Source organism: Tupaia chinensis, unplaced genomic scaffold (assembly GCF_000334495.1).
Source record: "Tupaia chinensis unplaced genomic scaffold, TupChi_1.0 Scaffold000361_2, whole genome shotgun sequence".
Lineage (NCBI taxonomy): Eukaryota > Metazoa > Chordata > Mammalia > Scandentia > Tupaiidae > Tupaia > Tupaia belangeri.
Window position 1 is genome coordinate 4,489,193 of NW_006159858.1, and position 23,020 is coordinate 4,512,212.

General features: G+C 44.7%; 1 protein-coding gene across 1 annotated transcript in view; it reads left to right on the forward strand.

Annotated features, from left to right (window-relative positions):
• Positions 1–23,020, forward strand: part of KIAA2012 (KIAA2012 ortholog) — a 185,222-nt gene that overhangs the window by 157,955 nt on the left and 4,247 nt on the right. Inside the window, exons 16-23 of the mRNA XM_027773615.1 lie at positions 8,102–8,192; positions 12,633–12,798; positions 13,456–13,570; positions 16,511–16,845; positions 19,021–19,223; positions 20,238–20,382; positions 20,926–20,974; positions 21,169–21,406. Of these exons, the coding sequence (XP_027629416.1) occupies positions 8,102–8,192; positions 12,633–12,798; positions 13,456–13,570; positions 16,511–16,845; positions 19,021–19,223; positions 20,238–20,382; positions 20,926–20,974; positions 21,169–21,406 (1,342 nt within the window). The remainder of the gene's footprint in view (positions 1–8,101; positions 8,193–12,632; positions 12,799–13,455; positions 13,571–16,510; positions 16,846–19,020; positions 19,224–20,237; positions 20,383–20,925; positions 20,975–21,168; positions 21,407–23,020) is intronic.

The following is a 23,020-nucleotide window of genomic DNA, read 5'->3' on the forward strand; positions in this document are numbered from 1 at the left end:
TTCAATTTTTTTTTACTTAATTTTTAGAAAGAATTATTTCTTCAATTTTATTTATTTATTTAGAATTTTTTTTCGTTATTATTATTATTTTAACTCACTAGAGAGAGAGAGAGAGAAAGGGAAAGTGAGAAAGCAAGCTATCAGGTCCAGGATTTGAACTATAGTAAGCCATGCAGGAGTCCAGTGCCTTAACCACAATGCCACCTTCTGGCCCCATCATTACTATTATTTTTTAACTTGACCAGAGAGAGAGAGAAAGGGAAAGTGAGAAAGCAAGCCGCCAGGTCAACCATGTGGAAGTTCCACACCTTAATCACCATTCCATCTGCTGGCCTTTGAATTAACTTTTTTTAATTTGTTTATTTATTTATTTTTATTTTTATTTGACCAGAGAGGGAGAAAGCAAGCCATCAGGTCTGAGACTCAAACTGGTTGGCCATGTGGGAGTCCAGTGCCCTTAACCACCATGCCACCTGGTGGCCCACCCTTGAATTAATTTTTATATATGATGGAGGGAGGAGTCCAATTTACTAGTTTGGATGTGACTATCAAGTTGTCCCAGAACAATTTATTGAAAAGACTATTCTTTTCCCCAAATGAATAGTCTTGGAATCCTATTGAAAATGAGTTAACCATAAATATGAGTGTTTATTTCTGACTCTCAATTCTATTCCATTGTTCTATATGTCTGTCCTTTTGTCAGTATCACACTGCCTTGGTTATTGTATCTTTATAGTAAATGTAGAAACTGAGGAGTATGAGTCCCCCCAATTTATTCTTTTCCAAGATTGTTTTGGTTATTCTGGGTCCTTTGAATAAATTAAAAATAAATAAATTTAAGGGTCATCTTGCCAATTTTTGCAAAGAAGCTGCTTGGCATTTTGGTAGAGATTATGTTGAATCTGTGGGTTAATTTGGGAAATATTGCCACTTTCACAATATTAAATCTTCTTTTTTTATTTAGAGAGAGAGGTTTTTGCTATAGGGCATGTGGGCGTGCCAGAAAGACAGAGATAGAAAGGCAGAAAGTGAAAAATCACCCCCTAGAGGGGATGGCCACACCACAATCGCTTCTCCTCCATTCTCTTCTCAGGATCTTGGGCACGCACACACACGCGCCCGGTATGAGATTAAGCCACCAGGTCCAGGACTCAAACTGCGGTCGACTACTTGGGAGTCCAGCAACACAGCTATTACGCTAACTGCTGGTACCAACAATATTAAATCTGATTTATGAACACATGATGTATTTTCATTTATTTAGATCTTTAAGTTCTTTCAGCAACGTTTTGTAACTTTAAGAGTATAACAACAGGGCTTCCTTTCTGCCTCTGCTGCCGCCATGGCGTTGGGGAAAAAGCTTATGGCGAAGGGGAGCAAAAAAAAAAAAAAAAAAAAAGCAGATTCTGAAGTTTGCCCTTGACTGCACCCACCCTGCAGAAGATGGAATGATGGATGTTGCCAATTTTGAGCAGTTTCTTCAAGAGAGAATCAAAGTGAATGGAAAAGCAGGGAATCTCGGGGAAGGGGTTGGAACCGTTGAAAGGAGCAAGAACCGTACCTTCCCAGGTGCCTTTTTCCAAAAGGTATTTGAAATATCTCACTAAAAAATATTTGAAGAAGAATAATGTATGTGATTGGTCGCGCATAGTTGCTAACAGTGAAGAGAGTTACTTCCAGATAACCAGGATGAAGAAGAGGAGGAAGATGAGGATTAAAACTCATTTATCTGGAATATTTTGTATGAGTTCTTGAATAAAACTTGGAAACAACAAAAAAGAGTGTAACAGGGGGCCAGCAGTTGGCATGGTGTTTAGGGGTCCTGGATTCCCACATGGCCAACCACAGTTCAAGTCCTGGACCTGGCAGCTTGCTTTCCCACTTTCCCTCTCTCACTCTCTTTCTCTTACTCTATTGCTCTCTGGTCAAATTTAAATAAAGTTCAATAAAACATTTTGTTTTAAAAAAAGAGTATAACAGATACACTTTCTTTGTTAAATTTATTTCTAAGTATCTTATTCTTTGATGCTACAATTATAAGTTGATTTTGTACCCTTTAATCTTGATCTCATTCATTAGTTTAAATAATTTTTAATGGATTCCTTTAGATTTTCTATATATAAGATCATGCCGTCCTCAAATAGAAATCATTTTATTCCTTTATTTTCCATCTTGAGGCTTTTTCTTTTGATTTCGTGCCTACCTGTCATAACAAAAACCTTCAGTATAATCTTGAATTAAAATAGTATGAGATACATCCTTGTAAATAGCATGATATTAAACAGAATAGAGTTGCAAATGTTATATAAATGATATAATTTATATAAAGTCTCAATATGGCTACAAGTAATGCAGCTGGTAGCATGCTAGACTATGGAACTAGAAGCCACATGACAACCATGATTCAAGTCCTGGTCCAGTTGGCCTGAAAAATCACTCCTGGGCATGCGCACATGTGCTCAGGATCCTGGTGGGCTGGAGAGTTGGAGGAAGTGGATCACATGACCCAGCTCTTTTGGAGAGCTTCTCTCTCTTCTCTCTCTCTCTCTCTCTCTCTCTCTCTCTTTCTTTCTCTCATGTGCATGTATACACTCTATCATGAATTTTTTTTTCTAAATTAATTTTGGTGTGTAAAAAAAATTCTTGGAGAAGTTTTTGCTATAGGGCAGAGAAACAGAGAAACAGAAAGCAAAAAGCCACCCTCCAGGGGGAATGACCACACCACAATCCCTTCTCCATCATTCTCCAGATCTTGCGCACACACACACACACACACACACACACACACACACACACGGCGTGAGTCTAAGTCACTGGGTCCGGGACTCAAACTACGGTCGACTACATGGGAGTCCAGTAACACAGCAATTACACCAACTGCTGGTTCCAATTTTCATACATAAAATATTTCAATATGTTGTTTATAGGTGCTTTTTTATATAAGGTAATGATATAAAAATGTGTATGACTGATAAATACCAAATTTAGGAGATTGGTTACCTCTGAGAGAGAGTGAGGGAAATGGGCTGTATGTGATACAATGATACCTTGGACCATACCTTCAGTGTTTTCGTCTTTCAGAAGTTCCAATTTTCATACATAAAATATTTCAATATGTTGTTTATAGGTGCTTTTTTATATAAGGTAATGATATAAAAATGTGTATGACTGATAAATACCAAATTTAGGAGATTGGTTACCTCTGAGAGAGAGTGAGGGAAATGGGCTGTATGTGATACAATGATACCTTGGACCATACCTTCAGTGTTTTCGTCTTTCAGAAAAAAAGTGACTTAAAATTTTAAAAACTAAGGGAAAGTCTGTGGGTAATTAGGTGATTTTTTTTTTATATACTCTGCATATTTTAAGATGCATTATAAAAAATTTTAAAGCTATGTGTTTTTTTTTAATATACTCTGCATGTTTAAGATGCATTATAAAAAATTTTAAAGCTACTAAAAAGTGTAAGTTATTTCTCAAAGAACTGAATTTGGTCCAACATTTTCTAAATATCAGGTCGTTTTACTATTGTATGTGTGTTGGGGGGAAGAGGAATTAGTCACCTGTGGTCATCCCAAAACTGACGAGAGTTTCAATTCTCATCAAAATGGTGAAATTATGTAAAACAGAGAGCCTCAGCTTTTGGTCAATACAAACGCGCCCTCTGCTGGTTGCATCATGCCTTATCTCCAAGTTCAAAGTAGCTGCAAAGAGCAAAAAATGCCTTCCATAAGACAGTCTTTTTCTGGAAAGAAACCCTCACAGCATGAAGATACTTTGGTCAGCTCCTGCTCTTTGTTAATGTAACCTATTATCCAAAGCAAAATAAATCCCAAGGTATAATCCTAAGCAACCTCTCTAATTTCCTCAGCCACCTTGTAGATCGACAGTCTTGTCCTTCTCCGAAGTCTAGAGGTTGAGAGAGCGGATACCACTCTGAACAGTGGAAGCCACAGAAAGGAACGAACCCAAGTTGCAAAGAGGTCCTGGGGGTCGGGGAATATGATCAAATACTAAAGAATGTGTTAACCATATGGGGCCAGGTGGGGTGCAGTGGTGATGCAGCTGGAGGGACCCACGAGGGGAAGGCCATGGTTTTGTGGCCAGGGACCTCCCTGAGCATGTCAGGCATGGGGGCCCCTGATCTCCACTGGCTGGGGCTGGGGGTAGATGGTGGTGAGAAGACCTGTAGGGGGTGTGTCTGTGTCTTTGTTCCCCACCCTGACTCTCTCTCTCATGGAATGAATGGATAAATGAATGAAGAAATTGATAAATAACTTTTAAAAACATGAACTATTGAAAGTGCTTAAAAATATACTTTTTAAAAAAATAAATTGATGGGCCAGCTACTGGCATGGTGGTTAAAGTAAACTGAATCCCACATGGTCAACTGTGAAGTCTGAGTCCTGACCTGGTGACTTAGGAAAAAAACATGCTAGCCAAAGTGTGTGCATACTTGAAAATCCCAAGAGGAGAATGGAGAGAAGGGTTAAAGCAGGGCCTTCCCTTATAATGAGTGATTTCTTGCTTTCTGTCTCTCTGGTGAGTGCCACATACTCTAAAGCAAAAATCTCTCTAAAAAAGTAAATAAATAAAAATTAAAAGAACAGATTAACTAGTATTGGGAATGCTGGTGGGGAAATGACAGGTAATGTTGTTCGACCAAGGTTCGAGTCTGGACCCAGTGGCTTAAACTCACACCGGGCACGTGTGCGTTTGTGTCCAAGATCCCGAGAGGAGAATGGTGGAGAAGGAATTACAGTGTGGCCATCCCCCCGGGGAGTGATTTCTTGCTTTCTGTTCCTCTCTTTCTGGCGAGCATATGTGCCCTACAGCAAAAACCTCTCAAAAAAAAAAAAAAATTGAAAACCTCATCTGAGAATACTTAACCATACAGAAAAATTCTAATAACATCAAAGTAGATTAAAATTATATATATATACTATTTAATCAATCCTACGACAATGTGAGTGTATAATTATATACATATGAAAGTAAATCCACAAAATTATTTGCACCAAAATTATTTGCAGAATGAGCATAATGAGGTTATTTTAGTTCTTCTTTGTTTTTACCATGTGCTGGCACAGTGTGGGCACTTTATTTGTTTTTGTTTTGTTTTTTGTTTTGTTTTTTGGGTTTTGGTTTTTTGAGAGGTTTTTGCTATAGGGCATGTGCACTCAATGGAAAGACAGGGAGACAGAGAGACAGAAAGCTAGAAATCACCCCCCAGGGGGAATGGCCACGCCGCAATCCCTTCTCCATTCTCCTCTCAGGATCTTGGGCATGCACACACACGTGCCCGGCGTGAGTTTTAAGCCACCGGGTCTGGAACTCGAACCATGGTCGACTACATGGGAGTGACATAGCCATTATGCCAACTGCTGGTCCCAGGCACTTTATCTGTATTAACATAAGCCTCGCTAAACTTTTTAAAGCGGCTTTATCAAGGTTTAATTGACAATTGCACCTTTTAGAATTATACAGTTAGATACATTTTTGATATATATGTCCATGAAACCATTACCACAGTCAAATGAGAACACTCATCACCCTGTTTCCTCATGCCTCCCCTGCTTCCGCCACCTTCATCCCAGGTAACCACTGACCCCATGGCACAGTAGTTTGCCTTGTCAAGAATTTTATATAAATGGAATCATACCATATTCAGTCTTTTTTGTCTGATTACTTTCCCTCAATATAATTATATTAAGATTCATTCATATTGTCTGGCATATCAATAGTTCATTCCTTTTAACTGCTGACTAGTATTCCTCTGTGTGTGTGTGTGTGTGTGTGTGTGTGCTTGTGCACACGTATGCATGTGGCGTCTTCAAAAGTTCATGGAAAATGCCTATTATGGATTTCCAAATTTTGCACTAAAATAAATTCATACTTTAATTACATATTTCCACATATTTTTAAAATTCTTTAAATAATTGTTTATTTTTATTTATTTATATTATTTTTCAATTTGACCAGATAGAGAGAGAGAGAAGGAAAGAGGGAGAGGAAGAAATCAAGCTGCCAGGTCTGGTATTCAAACCATGGTCAGCCATGTAGGAGTCCAGCACCTTAACTACCACGCCAGCTGCCAGCTCCACCAGATTTTTTAAAATAATTATTTTATTTGATTTATTTATTTTCTTTTTTTTTACCAGTGAGAAAACAAACTGCCAGATCTGGGACTTGAACTGCTGTCGGCCATGTGGGAGTCCAGCACCCCAACCACTAATCCACCTGGTGGCCCCTTTCCCCAGAATTTTTTGAAATTTCCTCATACATACCACTTTGTTTATCTATTTTTTTTTACTCTCTCTCTCTCTCTCTTTTTTTTTTTTTTTCTTTTTTTTCCCAGTGGTCATGGGCACTCTCCAGAGAGTGACAGACACAGAGAAAGGAAAAGGGAAAAACACACCCCAATAGTGTGCTTCAATCCTTCTCCTCCATTACTCTGTCTCATCAAGATTTGGGACGTTCGGAGACCAGCAGTTAGCATAACGGCTGTCTCGTTGGACTCCCATGTAGTCGACCGCGGTTCGAGTCCTGGACCCAGTGGCTTAAACTCACGCCGGGCGCGTGTGCGTGCGTGCCCAAGATCCCGAGAGGAGAATGGAGGAGAAGGGATTGCGGCGTGGCCATCCCCCCCGGGGGGTGATTTCCTGCTTTCTGTCTCTCTGTCTCTCTCTGTCTGTCTGGCGAGCACACGCCCTATAGCAAAAACCTCTCCAAAATAAAAAGATTTGGGACGTTCACACACATGGGTCTAGGTTTTTCAATATGCTGAGTCTGAGATTCAGACTGTGAGGTTGGCCATAAAGGGTCTACCTCCCCTAATCACTAGGCCAGAGGACTGGCCCCAGTTTGTTCAGTGTTTATCTATTGATAGACAGTTGATTTGTTTCAAATTCTTGCTATTACAAATAAGGCTATGAATTTTGTTTGTTTATGTTTTGCTCTAGGGCGCATGTGCTCTTAAGCACCACATCACCGGCTGGCCCACTACAAATGTTTATATACAAATTTTAGTATGAACATCTGCTTTCATTTCTCCTGGATAAATTCTAGGAGAAGAATAGTTGGATGATATGGCGGGTATAATTTAACTTTTCTTTTTAGGTTTTTACCATAGGGTGTGTGCATTCACCAGAGAGAGATAAAAAGAGAGAAAGCAAGAAATCATACCCCCAGGAGGTATGGCCACCCCACAGTCCCTTCTCTTCTATTTTCCTTTCACGATTTTGGGCACACATGCACACACACCTGGCATGAATTTCAAGCAACCAGGTCTAGGACTCAAACCTAACTGTGGTCAGCCATGTGCAAGTGCAACATCTTTTTTTTTTTTTTTTTTTTGAGAGGTTTTTCTATATGGTGCGTGCGCTCACCAGAAAGACAGAGAGAGACAGAGAGACAGAGAGAAAGCGAGAAATCATCCCCCGGGGGGCTTGCCACGCAGCAATCCCTTCTCCTCCATTCTCCTCTCGGGATCTTGGGCATGTGAGCACACACGCCCAGCATGAGTCCGGTGGCTCCAGGACTCAAACCACGGTCGACGACATGGGAGTCCAGCGACATAGCCATTACGCTATCTGCTGATCCCAATGAGTACAACATCTTAAGGTCCCCACCACCTGCTTATTTATCTTTTTAACCATAATTTTAAATGTCAAACTAATGCATCATAATTACTTCCCCAGTCTCTCTTGTTGGGCTGTTTCTAATTTTCCATTATTAATAACAATGTTGCAATAAATAAACTGGTACAAAAAGCTTGTTTCTTCTTTTAAATTATTTCCTTATGATAAATACCCATGAGTGAGCTTCCTGATCAAAGGCTAGAACGCTTTTCTGGTTGTTGATACATACTGTCATATCACTTTCCCGAAGGGTATTTTAGTACTAATTTTAATGTCACTTGCCAGTGCCAGCCCTGGTTTCTGCAATATTTGCTAATTTCTTAGGTATACTATATCTCACTGATCTTACTTTCATGTCGGTGACTGCTCACGAGTAGACATTTTCGCATGTCCGATCTCCTTACCCTGGGATAATTGCCCGTCTTCCATTGCTGATTGAAGGATACGCTTTGTTTTCACAGACCCAGAGCCAAAGAGTGTGACCTCTGACCTTCTCAGTGCTTCCCTGGCTAAACACATCCAGACCCCGGAGGCAGATACTGTACAAAAGGCGTAAGTATTCAGAGAATGACATGGACTTCTCTGCTTTTCCCTACCTTTAATTACTTTAGTTTCTGGAGTTTTGTTTTGTTTCTGAAAGGCATGAGACTTCTCAGCTGACAGCATCCCTTGGCAGCCAGAATAAAACTGTTGTCTAAAAAACAAAGATCCTCGGGAAGGATTATACGGCGGTGTGTCTCCTACTTAAACCGTATTCTTAGGCTGCGTGGGTGAAGGGTGAAGCCTAGCCATGTGGAAGCAGCTTGCTCCATTTAGCCACGTATCTGAGATCTACAGAGAGGCCTGGGAAGCTGAGGTCTATCAGATCTATGGTTTCACCTCTTGGCATTCACTGACTCTGGGGTAAATAACGCTGATGGTTCTGACAGCAACAGGAATGAGAATTGCTCCCATGGATCCAGTGCTTTCTATGCGTGAGTTCGTTGACCAGCGGCTTGGCTGGTCAGGCTCAGTCATTTGACTTCAACCCCTTTAACGGTGGCAGTTGGTGTGGTCATCTCTGCCTCCATCTGGAACTATAGCCCATTGTACCCGCCGCTCCATGAGCCTCGGTGACTTGAGAACCTGCTGACCCAGGGCCACAGGGGTTCCCTCGTAGAAGGGTTTTATGTTCAACAAAGGGAGAAGGGCACTGGAGACAGAGGCAGCTACCTCAGGAATTTCTTTTTTTTAAGAGTTTTGTTTTGGGGCAGGGGGCTTGCCCCAAGACACGTGCACTCTCCAGAGAGAGACACACAGAGACAGTGAGAGGGAAAGTGAGAAATCACCCCCCAGTGGGGATTCTCCTCCATCGTCCTCCTGGGATCTTGAGCACATGCACACATACACACACACACACACACACACACACACACACACACACCCCTGGTGTGGTTTTTGAAGACACCAGGTCTGAGACTCAAACTGCAGTCAGACATGCGGGAGTCCAGCGACATAATTAACCACTATGCCATCTGCTGGTCCCAGGAATTTCATTTTTAAAAAAAAAATTTAAGAGATTTTTGCTATAGAGTGCATGTGCTCACCAGCGAGACAGAGAGAGACAAAGAGTGAGAAATCACCGCAGGGGTGTGGGGTGGCCATGCCTCAGTCCCTTCTCCATTCTCCTCTCACGATGTTGGGCATGCACACACATGTGCCCAGCATGAATTTTAACCCACCAGATCCGAGACTTGAACCATAGTCAACTATGTAGGAGTCCAGAAAAATAACTGCTACACCATCTGCTGGTCCCTCATTTAAAAAAAGAAAAATTTAAGTTTATTTATTTTTCTAAGAGAAACACAGACAGGAAGACAATCAGTACCTCCAATAGGGTCTTGATGTCGCAATCCATTCCCAGCCAAGCCAGCCCTGAGTCACAGGCACCCACTTACCCAGTAAACTCAGAGACATCTCCCCAGGATCCCTGGGACCTTCCCATGTGAGTCAGCCTCACAGAGCATCATGTTTTGCTGCCGTACCTCTATCCAGCCCCTATTTTTTAATTCTCACATCTGATCTTTGTCCACAATGAATTTAAACTGCTCACAATCACCACTACCACCACCACCACCAAAAAAAGATGAAATAATCAAAAAGACATTTTTTTTTTTAAATCAGGAAGACTGGGTGCTGAGCAATGGCACCTCAGTAACACAACACTCTGCAAGGTTGACCCAGGTGACAGGGTCCCAGGGTTCCAAGACCTCTCACCACAGCAGGCACACATGTCCATGGTCTAGGGCTGGCTGAAGCTGGGGGCAGATTGCAGGCATGAGGGCCTTGTTGGGAATTCTCTCTCTCTGTCCCTCTCTCAGAGATAAATAAATAAATAAGTAAGTAAATAAATAAACAAACAAACAAAATCAGGACAAGTCAGCCCTGTATGCAGTGGCTGGGCGCCATGCAGAGGCCAGGTACCTCATGGCCAACTCGGATTCAAGGCCAAGCCCTTTGGCTTCAAAATCATTCAAGGGGCCAGCAGGTGGCATAGTGGTTAAGGCGCTGGAATCCCACGTGGCCAACTGCCATTCAAGTCCCAGACCAGGCAACTTGAAACTCATGCCAGGTGCATGTGTGTGTGTCCAAAATCCCAAGAGGAGAATAGAAGAGAAGCAATTGTGGCATGGCCATTCCCTCAAAGGGGTTATTTCTCATTATCTGTCTCTCTGTCTCTCTAGCAAGCGTACATGCCCTATAGCAAAAATCTCCCATAAAAGAGAAAGAAGAGATAAAGAGAAAGAGAGAGAGAGAAAAAGGAAGGAAGAAAGAAGAAGAAAGAAGTGAGAGAGAGAGAGAGAGAGAGAGAGAAGAAAGAAAGAAAGAAAGAAAGAAAGAAAGAAAGAAAGAAAGAAAGAAAGAAGGAAGGAAGGAAGGAAGGAAGGAAGGAAGGAAGGAAGGAAGGAAAGAAAGAAAGAAAGAAAGAAAGAAAGAAAGAAAGAAAGAAAGAAAGAAAGAAAGAAAGAAAGAGGAAGGAAGGAAGGAAGGAAGAAAAGAAGGAAGGAAGGAAGGGAGGGAGGGAGGGAGGGAGGAAGGAAGGAGAACACTCAGGCACACGTGCACGTGCCCAGGATCCTGCTGGAAGAAAAAAGATTGTGGTGTGGCCAGGCCCTGATGGAGGTGCTCTCTCTTCCTTTCTCTCTTGCTCTTTCTCTTTGTCTCCCTTTTTTTTTTTCTCTCTCTCATACACGTGCACTCACCTTATGGCATAAAAAATAAATTTAAAATCAGGAGGACAGAAAAACATAAACACTGCACAAAGGTCATTGTAATCATCATAACTAAACTTCAGGCTTGACACAGAAATTCTAAGCATGACAGGAAAAACTTTAAAAAGAGCGATAGGATCAGGTTTGTGGTTCTAATTTGCGGCGTATCTGTTCCTCGGGGAAAACAAAGTTTACCTAGCACTAAATTCTAAAGGAGACTTCTCCTATGGGTTTGTATAGAGTGACATTGAATGATTAAAGACCCATATATTTACAGGAAATTCCATTTACCTCACTCCACAAGTATTTCTCAGGTTTCTACAGTAAGGCCCTGTACTAGCACAGCACAGTAAATATAATACTCGAGCTGAAAAAGAAAATGCCCAGAACCAGTCCTGGCCCACTGCTTCTGCCCTGACTGAAATCCATGTGGCTGTTTTTACCCAGAAGGGGTAAGTCCGTTCTCCTCAGGGCACACAGCGACAGCAACTCCACAACAAATGAAACTAACACAGCACATAAACCCTTCAGTAGCTGAATTTGATCAAGAATAGAATTCAGGGGACTGGATGGTGACACGGAGGTAAAATGTTACGCTCTTCAAGGCTGACTCCATGGGAAGGTTCTGGATTCACATCCAGAGTCCTCTTTGAGCACACTGGGCATGTGCTTGCCCACGGTCAAGGGCTGGCTGGATCTGGGCATGGATTGTGTCATCAAGACCCTGGTGGGAGTACCACTTCTCTGTCTATTTCTCTTTCACTCATAGAAGAAATAAATACATTTTTTAAACATTAAAAAAAATTTAAAACATACAAAAATTCAGAGGACTTGGGGCCAGCAGGTTATGCCTGCTGGATTCCACATGGCTAACTTCATGGTTTAAGTCCTAAACCTGCTGGCTTAAAAATCATGCCAGGTGGAACCAGCAGATGACATAATAGTTACGTTGCTAGACTCCCACGTAGTCAACCATGGTTTGAGTCTGGGACCCAGCAGCTTAAAATTCATGCCGGGCGCATGTGCGTGCATGCCCAAGATCCTGGTAAGAGAATGAAAGAGAAGGGATTGCAGCGTGGTCATTACCCCTGGGGGGGGGGTGATTTCTCGCTTTCTTCTGTCTCTCCAGCAAGAGAGGAAACTTTTAGCAAATATCTTTCTTAAAAAAGAAAAAAAAAAAAAAAAAAACCCTCCATGTACATGTAGAGTGTGTGCCCCAAATCCCAAGAGGAGAATGGAAGAAAACAGCTTGCATATGGTTATCCTCCTGGGGAATGATCTTGTACTTTCTCTTTTTCTCTCTCTGGTGAGCACATAAGCCCTATAACAAAAAAACTTAAAAAAAAAAAAAATATATATATATATATGTATATGTATATATTAAGAAGGCCTAAAGGAATGGATGATAGTTGCATGTTCCTAAAACATCTTCCTTTTTGCACTTTTTAAGCCTTTTGATGTAGTAACTTTCAATTAAATAATTCTATGTCATTCAACTTAAATCATAAATATACAACCTCAAAGAGGAAAACCATTTCTCCTAGTCGCTGAATTTTAGAATTTACCCTGAAGAAATCCCAAAAATAAAGACCGATTTTCTCATTTCCCTGACCCAGGGATACATTGAGGAAGAGTCAGTGCCCCGCAGAGAGCAGGTGCCCCATCAACGTCTGTCACCTGCCCTCTTCCCTTCCAACAGGTTTTTCTTTAATTTGGCCCTATTCATTTCTTCTTTTCAAAGGGACAGAGATTATGATGTACACCATCTGCACAGAGGACTTCCAGGACCCGAGCCCCAGTCACCAGAGAGGGTGGGTGCTGCGGATACTTCTCGTCCTCCTAGAGAAAGAGACGGGGAGCCCAAACCGACCCTGTTCAGCCAGCAGACACCAGCCAGCATCAGTCATGTGAGTGTAGACAAGTAGCATCTTGGTCTGCGAGTTCCTACCTGTACCCCCTAAGACAGCCACGTACAGTTGTATAGATTGCTTGTCATGCAAGGGCACCTGATAAAGTGGGCAAATGTGGGCTGAAATCCAGCCTGTGGTCCATTCACCCAGCCTTGCATCTCAGCATTGGTGGCATCCTCCTGAAGGATGGAGCATCTTTCTTTCTTTCTTTCTTTCTTTCTTTCTTTCTTTCTTTCTTTGTTGAGGTGTTTGCTATAGGGCATGTGTGCTCACCAGAAAGACAGAGAGAGACAGAAAGCGAGAAATCACCCCCCAGGGGGGATGGCCACGCCACAATCCCTTCTCCATTCTCCTCTCAGGATCTTGGGCATGCATACACACGTGCTCGGTGTGAGTTTAAGCCACCAGGTCCAGGACTCGAACCATGGAGTATATATATATTTTTCTCTTTTCACCTATGGAGTTTTTCCTAGCAGATTTAAACCAAAAGCTGAACTTCAAACCTTCCCAGTTAGGCTCTTTCTTCTGCTTCATCTGAAACCCACCAATAGTCCATTCTAGGACATTCTATCACCTTGTTCAACACAAGCTTCCTTTGGTAGTTTGTTGCCCACACATGTCATGTTCCCTCTTTCCTTAATTTCTCACCTTTAGGAGGAGGAATTGATTGACAAAGCCAAGAGAAGGAAAAGAACCAAGACAGACAAGACTAAAGCACCCAAAAGGGAGAAGGAACGGGCAGTCTACAGGGAAGCAGAGGCTGTTGTCGGTAAGAGAGTGTCCACCAGGACCGAGCCCGAGAAGACTCCAAACCAGGTGGGGAGGCAGTGCGGGAGTCGGTGTGGACCCTGCAGGACTAGTGCTCTGGTCTGAGTCTCCCTGACTACCATCCAAAGGTGCTCAGCCTTGCACTGTCACTATATCAGTGGATAGGAGGAAATGGGGGTCTGCAGGAAGTGATGACAATAACAGAACCTACTGACTGAAGAGCTGCTCTGGTAGGAACTCTGCTTATGTGAGCGCGTGAAACCATCACAGTAGCTCCATGAAGTGAGCACTATTTCTATATCCATGTAGCAGTTGAGGCTGAAAGAGGCTGAGTGACTTGCACAAGATCAAACAGAGACCCTGCCATTATGGCACAGCAGTAATGCAAGTGCCTTGCAAGGCTGGAAGCACATGGCTGACTCTGGGTTCAGATCCCCGGGTCAGCCTGAAAACATGTCGGGCGTGCGTGCATGGTCAAGGAGTGTGGCTACAGAAGCCCAAGGAGCAGGAGGGCTGAAGGGATCACAGTGAGACAAGACGCCATCAAGAGTGATTTGCTTCTCTCTTTTCCTCTCTCTCGTGCACGCATGTACACTATTAAGAAGAGAGTGAAGTAGTGGCCACAGGGTTGTCCCCTCCTATTTGATTGATTTGCCAAGTATTGGTAGTGAGAGCAGGAGGAAGAAGGATGCAGCTGGTTCTGAATGGCCCTCCCCACTACACTTTCTGTTCTGGTTCCCTCTGTTGCACCTTACAAGGGAGGCATTCATATCGCTATGCTTCGGAAGACTTTCTTTAGCACACAACTTACACCCATCCTTCACTGCCTACATGATTCAGAAGACCCTCCAAATGAATCAAAAGCTATCAGGGACCAACAGATGGAGTAATGGTCACGCCACTGGACTCCCACATGACCGACCATAGTAAGAGTCCTGAACCTAGCAACTTGAAACTCACACCAGGGCATGTGCATGCATGCCCAAAGTCCCAAGAGGAGAGTGGAGGAAAAGGGATTGCAGTGTGGCCATCCCCCCTAGGGGGTATTTCCCACTTTCTCTCTTTCTGTCTCTCTCTGGCCCTCTGGTGAGCACAAATGCCTTATAGCAAAAATCTCTCTTAAAAAAAAATAAAAACTGTTAGAAAACACAACATTGGATCTGCTTCTGGGCCAGATCTATTTTTGACATTTGCATGTTAAACTCTTGCTGAGCTTATGTTTTTGTAGCCTATGACTTGGGTAGCATTCCTTAATCACACGAGACTGGGGGACCAGCAGTTAGCATAATGGCTATGTTACTGGACTCCCATGCAGTCGACTGTGGTTCGAGTCCCGGACCCAGTGGCTTAAACTCACGCCAGACAAGTGTGTGTGTGTGCATGCCCAAGATCCAGAGAGGAGAATGGAGGAGAAGGGATTGTGGTGTGACCATCCCCTCTGGGGGGTGATTTCTCTCTTTCTATCTCTCTGTCTCTCTCTGTCTTTCTGGCAAGCGCACAAGCCCAATAAGAAAGAACCTCTCCAAAAAAAGAAAATTTTTTTAAAATTTAAAAATCACACAAGGCTGAAGAAAAAGAAGTATTTATGGCCTCAAGTGGTGACTTAAGGAAGAGTTCTTAGAGTGGTGAAGGCTTAAATTTTGCCAATTTCTTTTTAAAGAATTACTTATTTAATTAATTGCACTTGTTATTATTATTATTATTATTATTAGACCAAACAGAGACACACAGAGAGAGAGAGAGAGAGAAAGCAAGCCTCCAGGTCTGGGACTTGAACCATGGTTGATCATGTGGGAATCCAGTGCCATTAACCGTCATGCCAACTGCCGGCCCCAAATTTTGCCTATTTTTTTTTTAAGAATTATTTTTATTATTTAACTTTATTTTTTTTTTTATTTATTTTCACTTGGCCAGAGAGGTACAGAGAGAGAGAGAAAGGGAAAGCGAGAAAGGAAGTCACCAAGTCCGGGACTCCAACTATGGTCAACCACGTGGGAGTCCAGCATCTTTAACCACCACACCACCTGCCTGCCCCAATTTTGCCCATTTTTAAGCCTCAAGCCAGCGTGACTTTCCAGTTGTGCTTACAGGTCTCTCCTCTGGAGAGTCTTACCCCCATCACAGGTCAGAGGGAAATAGCAGAACTGTTGAATGACAGGTGATACAAACGGGATAAGGCAGCTTGGTAAAGGGTGTTCTGTTGACTGCTCTTTTCAAGACACTTGGGGTGTTTATTACAATCGGATTACTCCTGAGGCAGATTCCAGGGTGAGGCTCAGGAACCTGCACCCCAGGTGATTCCGTTGCATGCTTAAGTTTAATAGTTACTGAAAAGGGCCTAGCCTGGGTGGCACAGTTCATGGTGTGCTGGAGGCCACATGGCTGGCTGCCTTCCAGGTTTCTGGGTCAGCCTGGGGACATGGTGGGGGAGAGCTAGAGAGCGGAGGAGCAGAGCCTGCTGCATGGAGAGACCACACACGTGTGCTTTCGCTCTCTGCTTTCTTTCTTTCTCTTCTTTTGTGTTCATAGGCACACACTATCGTGGAAAAGAAAGAAATAGTTACTGAAAAGGATGTATAGAAATTACATTTACTGGGACCGTGGACCACGTAACAGTTACCTTGCTGAACTCCCACGGTCAACTGTGGTCCCAGTCCCAGGCCCGGCAGCTTAAAACTCATTCCAGGCGTGTATGCGTGCGTGCCCAAAAATCCCAAGAGAAGAATAGAGGAGAAGGGATTGTGGTGTGGCCATCCCCCTGGAGGGTGATTTCTTGCTTTCTGTCTGTCTCTCTCTCTTTGTCCCTCTGGCGAGCGCATGTACCCTACAGCAAAAAACTCTCAAAAAAAAAAAAAAAGAAAGAAAGAAAGAAAGAAAAGAAAGAAAGAAATAACAATTACTTAACTCAGCTATACCTCTGTCCCTAATTATTCTCCCCTAGGGAAGACAAAGGACTCAAAGTCTGAAAAGAAATTAGAACTAATTCCCAAAGGAAGAAAAACAAGAGCCAAAAAGAAAAGTGCACAGAAGGAAAGGAATTTGGAGGGAGCAGCAGGGCTAAGTGGGCCTGGTGCCATGAACTCTCAGGAAACAGGAGATGCCTCAGACAGAGGGATCTTCCCTTCAGACTCTGTGGTAGAGGACCCTTGGCTTTCTCCCAGATACGATGTTGAGGAGAGCCAAGTTTCCATAGATGGAAGATCACCACCCACCCAGAGCATGGCTGTCACTGGCAACAGGGAATCTGAAGAGAGAAGCCATGATGACCCTTCCAAGGTAGGCTTGACGTCCTCACCCCTTTAGAGGGAGGTCTGTCCTCCCTGCTGTGACGGTAGAGGTGGGGAACGCTGCCCCTTAGTATGCTGCAGCTACTGAAGCAGCTCCACCACATAATGGTAGTATTTTTTGGTCTTGTTTTTTCCACTTTGGTACCTTCTGACCTTAGTAAGAAGTGATCTTATCAAAGACACAAGGCTGACTGCAGTTTGGAAAATACACCGCGCACATGCACATGTGTGTCCAAAATCCCATGAGGAGAATGAAGGAGAAGGGATTGCAGCATGGCCATCTCCTAGGGGAGATGACTCCTCATTTTCCTTCTCTCTCTCTCATTCTCTCTCTCAGCAGCAAGAGCACATGCCTTCTTCTTCTTCTTCTTCTTCTTCTTCTTCTTCTTCTTCTCTCTCTCTCTCTCTCTCTCTCTCTCTCTCTCTCTCTCTCAACAAGAGCACATACCCTATCGCCAAACGAACAACAAAAACTGCTTGGGGGACCAGCAGTTAGCTTAATGGCTATGTCACTGGACTCCCATGCAGTCGACCACGGTTCGCATCCCGGACCCGGTGGCTTAAAACTCACACCGGGCGCATGTGCATGCGTGCCCAAGATCCTGAGAGGAGAATGGAGGAGAAGGGATTGCGGCGTGGCCATCCCCCCCGGGAGGGGATTTCTCGCTTTCTTTCTCTTTGTTTCTCTCTGTCTGTCTGGAGAGCACATGCTCCCTATAGCAAAAACCTCTTAAAAAAAAAACTGCTCGGGTGGTTCTAAAGCTCAGGCTGGGGTCCAGTCTCATGGCACAGGTGGTAACTTACTGCACTGCAGAGCTGACAGCCACATGGTGACTCAGTTCAAGTTCCAAGCATGTTCAGCCTGAGACACACTGAGTGTACATGTTGCTCAGGGTCCTGGTAAGCTGGAGGACTGGAGGAAGGGGTTGTGGCATCACCAGGCCCTGTGGCCCAAGTTTGGTTCTGCGACGCCTGGCCTACATAAAACAACGTGTCTCCTTTTTCTCTCTCCTCAGTTCTCCTAGCAACAACCTGGACCACTGCAGGGTGCAGTGTCTGGACATAGGTTTACTCAGGATCGATGTTTGTGGGCTCTTCTTGGGAAGAGATGCTATGCGATTCAACCTTGTGAACATTTACCAAACCCCTTGACAAATGGAGGGTGCTTCTTTTTCTCTCTCATGCACACACATGCTCTATCCTCAACAACAACAAAACTTTCCAAAAACACTTCTATTAAAAATGTAAAGTGGGGAGACTAGTAGGCGGTATGGTGATTAAGGTGCTAGACACTCCCACATGGCCAGCCACGGTTCGAGAACCAGACCTGATGGCTTACTTTTTCACCCCCCCACACACACACTCTCTCTGTGTCTCTCTCTAGTCAAATCAAAATTAATTAATTAATTAATTAATTATTATTAAAAGAAAAATAAAGTGGGGCCAGTCAATGGCCTGGTGGTTAAGGCATCTGAATCCCACATGGCCAACTACATGTGATTCAGACCTGGCAGCTTGAGAATCACCAGGCATGTGTGCACGCATGCCCCAAATCCCACACACACTCTCTGTGTCTCTCTCTAGTCAAATCAAAATTAATTAATTAATTAATTAATTATTATTAAAAGAAAAATAAAGTGGGGCCAGTCAATGGCCTGGTGGTTAAGGCATCTGAATCCCACATGGCCAACTACATGTGATTCAGACCTGGCAGCTTGAGAATCACCAGGCATGTGTGCACGCATGCCCCAAATCCTGACAGGCGTAGAAATGGAAGAGAAGAGATTGCAGCATAGCCACTCCCCATTGGGAATGCCTTCTCACTTCCTCTGGCAAATTGAAAACTAATGCAGTAATACAGCACAGCTCGGATTGCTAACTCTAGAACCTCCGATGCACTGGCCATTATGTTGGTACTTTCATTGTCTTCGTTAACCCTGGTAATAGCCCTATGAGGAAGGCAGCATCAGGAAAACTAAGTTGTGATCCCCAAGTCCCAAAGCAAGTAAAAGACAGTCTTGAATCCACGGCCCAAGCCTGTGGTGGCGTTTGTGCAGGTGTGGTCAGAGCGTGGAGCCTGCTTTCTGAGCCCTCCTCTGGTTACAGGTGGTGTCTGGGTGGAGGGGCCGGCTATTCTTGTACCCAGCGTGCTCTGCTCCTTTAGGCCCTCCTGGATAAGAAGGAGCAGGAGAAGGCTTCCCGGGACAGGCTGAGAGCAGAGAGGGCCGAGCTGCGGCGGCTGGAGGTGGAGAGGAAGAGAAGGGAGCAGGAAGAGCAGAGGCGGCTGCAGCAGGAACAACTGGAGAGGGCAGAGAAGATGAAGGAGGAGTTGGAGCTGGAGCAGCAGAGACGTGCAGAGGAGATCCGGTAAGTCCCAACCAGATAGAGACAGCCATGCTGGAAGACCAAAGAAAAAGGCAAAGGTCGGGTAGTGTGGCAGTTATAAGGCAGCTGGATCCCACATGGCCAAATTTACAGTTCAAGTCCCAGACCTGAGGCTTGAAAATCATGCTGGGCACATGTGCAAACATGCCCAGGATCCCAAGGGGAGAAATGGAGAAGAGGTTACAGGCGGTGCTTTCCACTTTCCCTCTGTCTCTGGCAAAAATAGGGACGAGCAGTTGGCGTAATGGCTATATCGCTGGACTCCCATGCAGTTGACCGGGGTTTGATTCACAGATCCAGTGGCTTACACTCACGCCGGGCACATACGTGTGCATGCCCAAGATCCTGAGAGGAGAATGGAGGAGACTTGGCCATCCCTCCTGGTAGCCATCCCCCCTGGGGGGTGATTTCTCGCTTTCTGTCTGTCTGTCTCTTTCTGGCAAGCGCATGTGCCCTGTAGCAAAAACCTCTAATAAATAAATAAATAACGGCAGGGGTTGACCTCCCCTGGGGCCAAGTTTGGCTCTGAGGCGCCTGATCCAAGTAAAACAACATGTCTCCTTTCTCTCCCTCCTCAGTCATCCTGGGAACAACCTGGACCACAGTAGGAGGCAGGTCTGGACTTTAAGGGTTACTCAGGACAGATTTTGCAGGCTCTCCTTGGGCAGGCTTTGAGACTTCGCCCCACAAACTTTTTGCCGAGCCCCTGCCCCGTCCTCGTCCTCCGCTCTGTGGCTGGGCCCTTTCCCTGGCCTTGACTCTTTAAGTTCACGCTCACAGCAACTTCGCGAGGGAGGAGTTTCAGACTCCGTTCGACAAGACTGGAGAATGAAGCTCTGAAAACTGAAGACACGGAATTGTGTCCTGAGACGCCTAGGCTTCTCCTTCTGGGCCCCTTGTGATCTCGCCTTGCTCCTCAATGCTGACTTCCCTCAGTTTGTCTCACCGAGTGCCCCAGCGCCTGCTGCCACTTCCCTGACCACCCTGTTTCCCCAGCCTAAGGAAACAGAGACGGGAGGAAGAGCTGCAGCGGCAGGAGGAGGAGGAGAGAAGGCAGCAGCTCCAGCGGCAAGCGGCCCAGGAGAGAGCCCGGCAGCAGCAAGAGGCGTTCCGGAGGAAGCTGCAGGAGCTACCAAGGAATGTATAAGCTATTTTTTGCAAAGTGATTATGATGTGGCTACAGTGAGCTGATGGAGATCAGAAAAGGACTCGCTCTGGAAGCGAGCAGACAGGGCCTGACTCCCCTGTTCAGCCATCTGAACTGGGCCCTGCCCTCCCCTGGCCCTTAAGCATTTTTGCGGAGCCCCTGCCCTGTCCTGCACTCTGTGGCTGGGCCCTTTCCCTGGCCTTGACTCTAAGTTCATGCTCACAGCCCTGCTTCTTGCTCCCTTCCCTAGCAGATGGAAACAGCCATAACACCTGGATAGCCTCAGGGCCAACTTTCTGTCCAGCCTCACTTTGGAGTCCTGCTCCGAAGGGGCCAGCAGCCCTGCTCCTTGCTCCCTTCCCTAGCAGATAGAAACAGACGTAACACTTGGGTAGCCTTAGGGCCAACTTTCTGTCCAGCCTCACTTTGGAGGAAGAGGCAGGAACTCCCAGCAGATGACACCATGGCCACCCCCTGGTTAGACTTGTCATTTCATCTGCATATGTACTAAGCTTTTCTAGACCCCTCCCCACCCAGCTGCATGCCACCCATTCACAAACCAAGCTCTGGAATATTCTTCCCCAAGGTTTTGTTTTCACTGCACAGTGCTCTGAACATAGTAGGTGCTTGATAAAGGACTCCGAAATTAGTAAATTAACTTCAGAGAGGGTCTGGCCGCTGGCCGGCAGGTAAACAACAGAATTTCTCACAGGGAGTCCTGGAATCGGACTTTGAGTCTGGATCAGAAAATAGTTTTGCCCAATAACGACCTCTGCTAAGCCTCCCCCTTTTCTGTAGAGGCAGAGAAGCAGAGGCAGAAGGAATTGGAAATGCAGCTAGCAGAAGAACAAAAACGCCTGATGGCGATGGCTGAGGAGGAACGGCTGGGGGAGCAGCGGCAGAAACAGGAAGCAGAAGAGAAGGCTCTGCTGGAGGCAGAGGAGCGGAGGCAGGAGGAAGAGGAGGCAGCAAGGCTGGCGCTGGAGGAAGCCACGAAACTAGCCCAGGAACAAGCCAGGTAATGATATTTGGGCATGTCTCCATGAGGGATCTTGAAGGGCTGTCTGGGGCTAGTGCTAACCTTTGGATAAGCAGTTTCCCCACCCCATGGAATGCAGAGCCTGCTCTATGGGTCCCTCTGTGACTGAGGTGGATGGAGAAGCATGGTTTGGAAGACTAAAAACAAAGAGATTCCTTCTTAGGCGCCAAACATCACCGGATCCCTTCATGACTTACATGGATAGAACTTGCAGTGAAGCTGGAGGAGTGTTTAGAGATCATCTCTTAATTCTCTGATTTACAGATAAGAAAAAGTGAGTCCCAAAGTAAGTACAGGATCCTAATCAGAGCCAAACAGTGAATTAGGGCAGTGCCAGGACTAGATCTAACACCCTGATTCCAAACCTTTGCCTTCCTTGATCTATTTACTGCTTTTATGTGCCAAACACTGAGAACAGAGGAGTAAGCAAGACAAACAAGGTGTCTTCTCCTGTGACATTTACATTCTAGGGGTGGGTGTGAGAAGACGATAAACAAAGTAAAAGTTGCTTCTTTGCTTTTTAGCTCACCATAAATGCTATGTAGAAAACTGTAAAAGATGTGGTAAGATTGCACGAGGCTTAAGACTGAGGTATCATATGGGTGAAACCTGAATGACAAGGAATCACCCACATAAACCTCTGGGAGAAAAGTATTCCAGCAAGTAAATAGCAAGTGTAAGAAAAGGAAGATCAGCAGGTAGCATGGAGGTTAAGGCAGCTGGATCCTACCTGTCCAACTGCACAGTTCAAGTCTGGGACCTGGTGGCTTGAAAATCAAGCCAGGCACAGGGCCAGCAAGTGTAGTAGTGGTCAAGGTGCTGGACTTGCATACAGCTAACTGTGGTTCAAGTCCTGAACCTGGCGGCTTAAAACTCACACCAGGAGCATGTGCGTGTATGCCCAAAATCCTGAGAGGAGAATGGAGAAGGGATTGAGGCCTGGCCATCCCCAGGCGGGGAATGGGGTGGTGATTTCTCACTTTTCTTCTCTGACTCTCTTTGGCGAGCACACACAGCCTCTAGCAAAAACTTTAAAAAAAATTTTTTTTGGAGAGGTTTTTGCTATAGGGCACGTGTACTAACCAGAATCGCCAGAAAGACAGAGAGAGACAGAAGGCGAGAAATCACCCCCCAAAGGGGATGGTCACGCTGCAATCCTTTCTCCTCCATTCTCCTCTTGGGATCTTGGGCATGCATGCACACACGCCTGGTGTGAGTTTAAGGGTCTGGGACTCGAACCACAGTCGACTACATGGGAGTCCAGCAACATAGCCATTATGCTAACTGCTGGTCCCAAAACTTTTTAAAATTTTGAAAAAAAAAAAAAAAAAAAGAGACCAGCATGTTGAAACAATAAAAGAGTCAGCATGCCTATAATTAAAGGAACAAGGGTTAATTACAACCAGATGAAAGTAGTAAGTAGACCAAGACTAGATCTACTAAAGACCTTGTTAGAAGAAACAACAGAGAATCAAAATGATCAGAGCCAAAGGCTTTTTCTCCCTTTATTCTGCAATAGTAATGATTACTGCATCTTTCTGATATAGAATTTCTTGAGTAACGTGATTTCAACTTTCTAAAAACTAGGTCCTC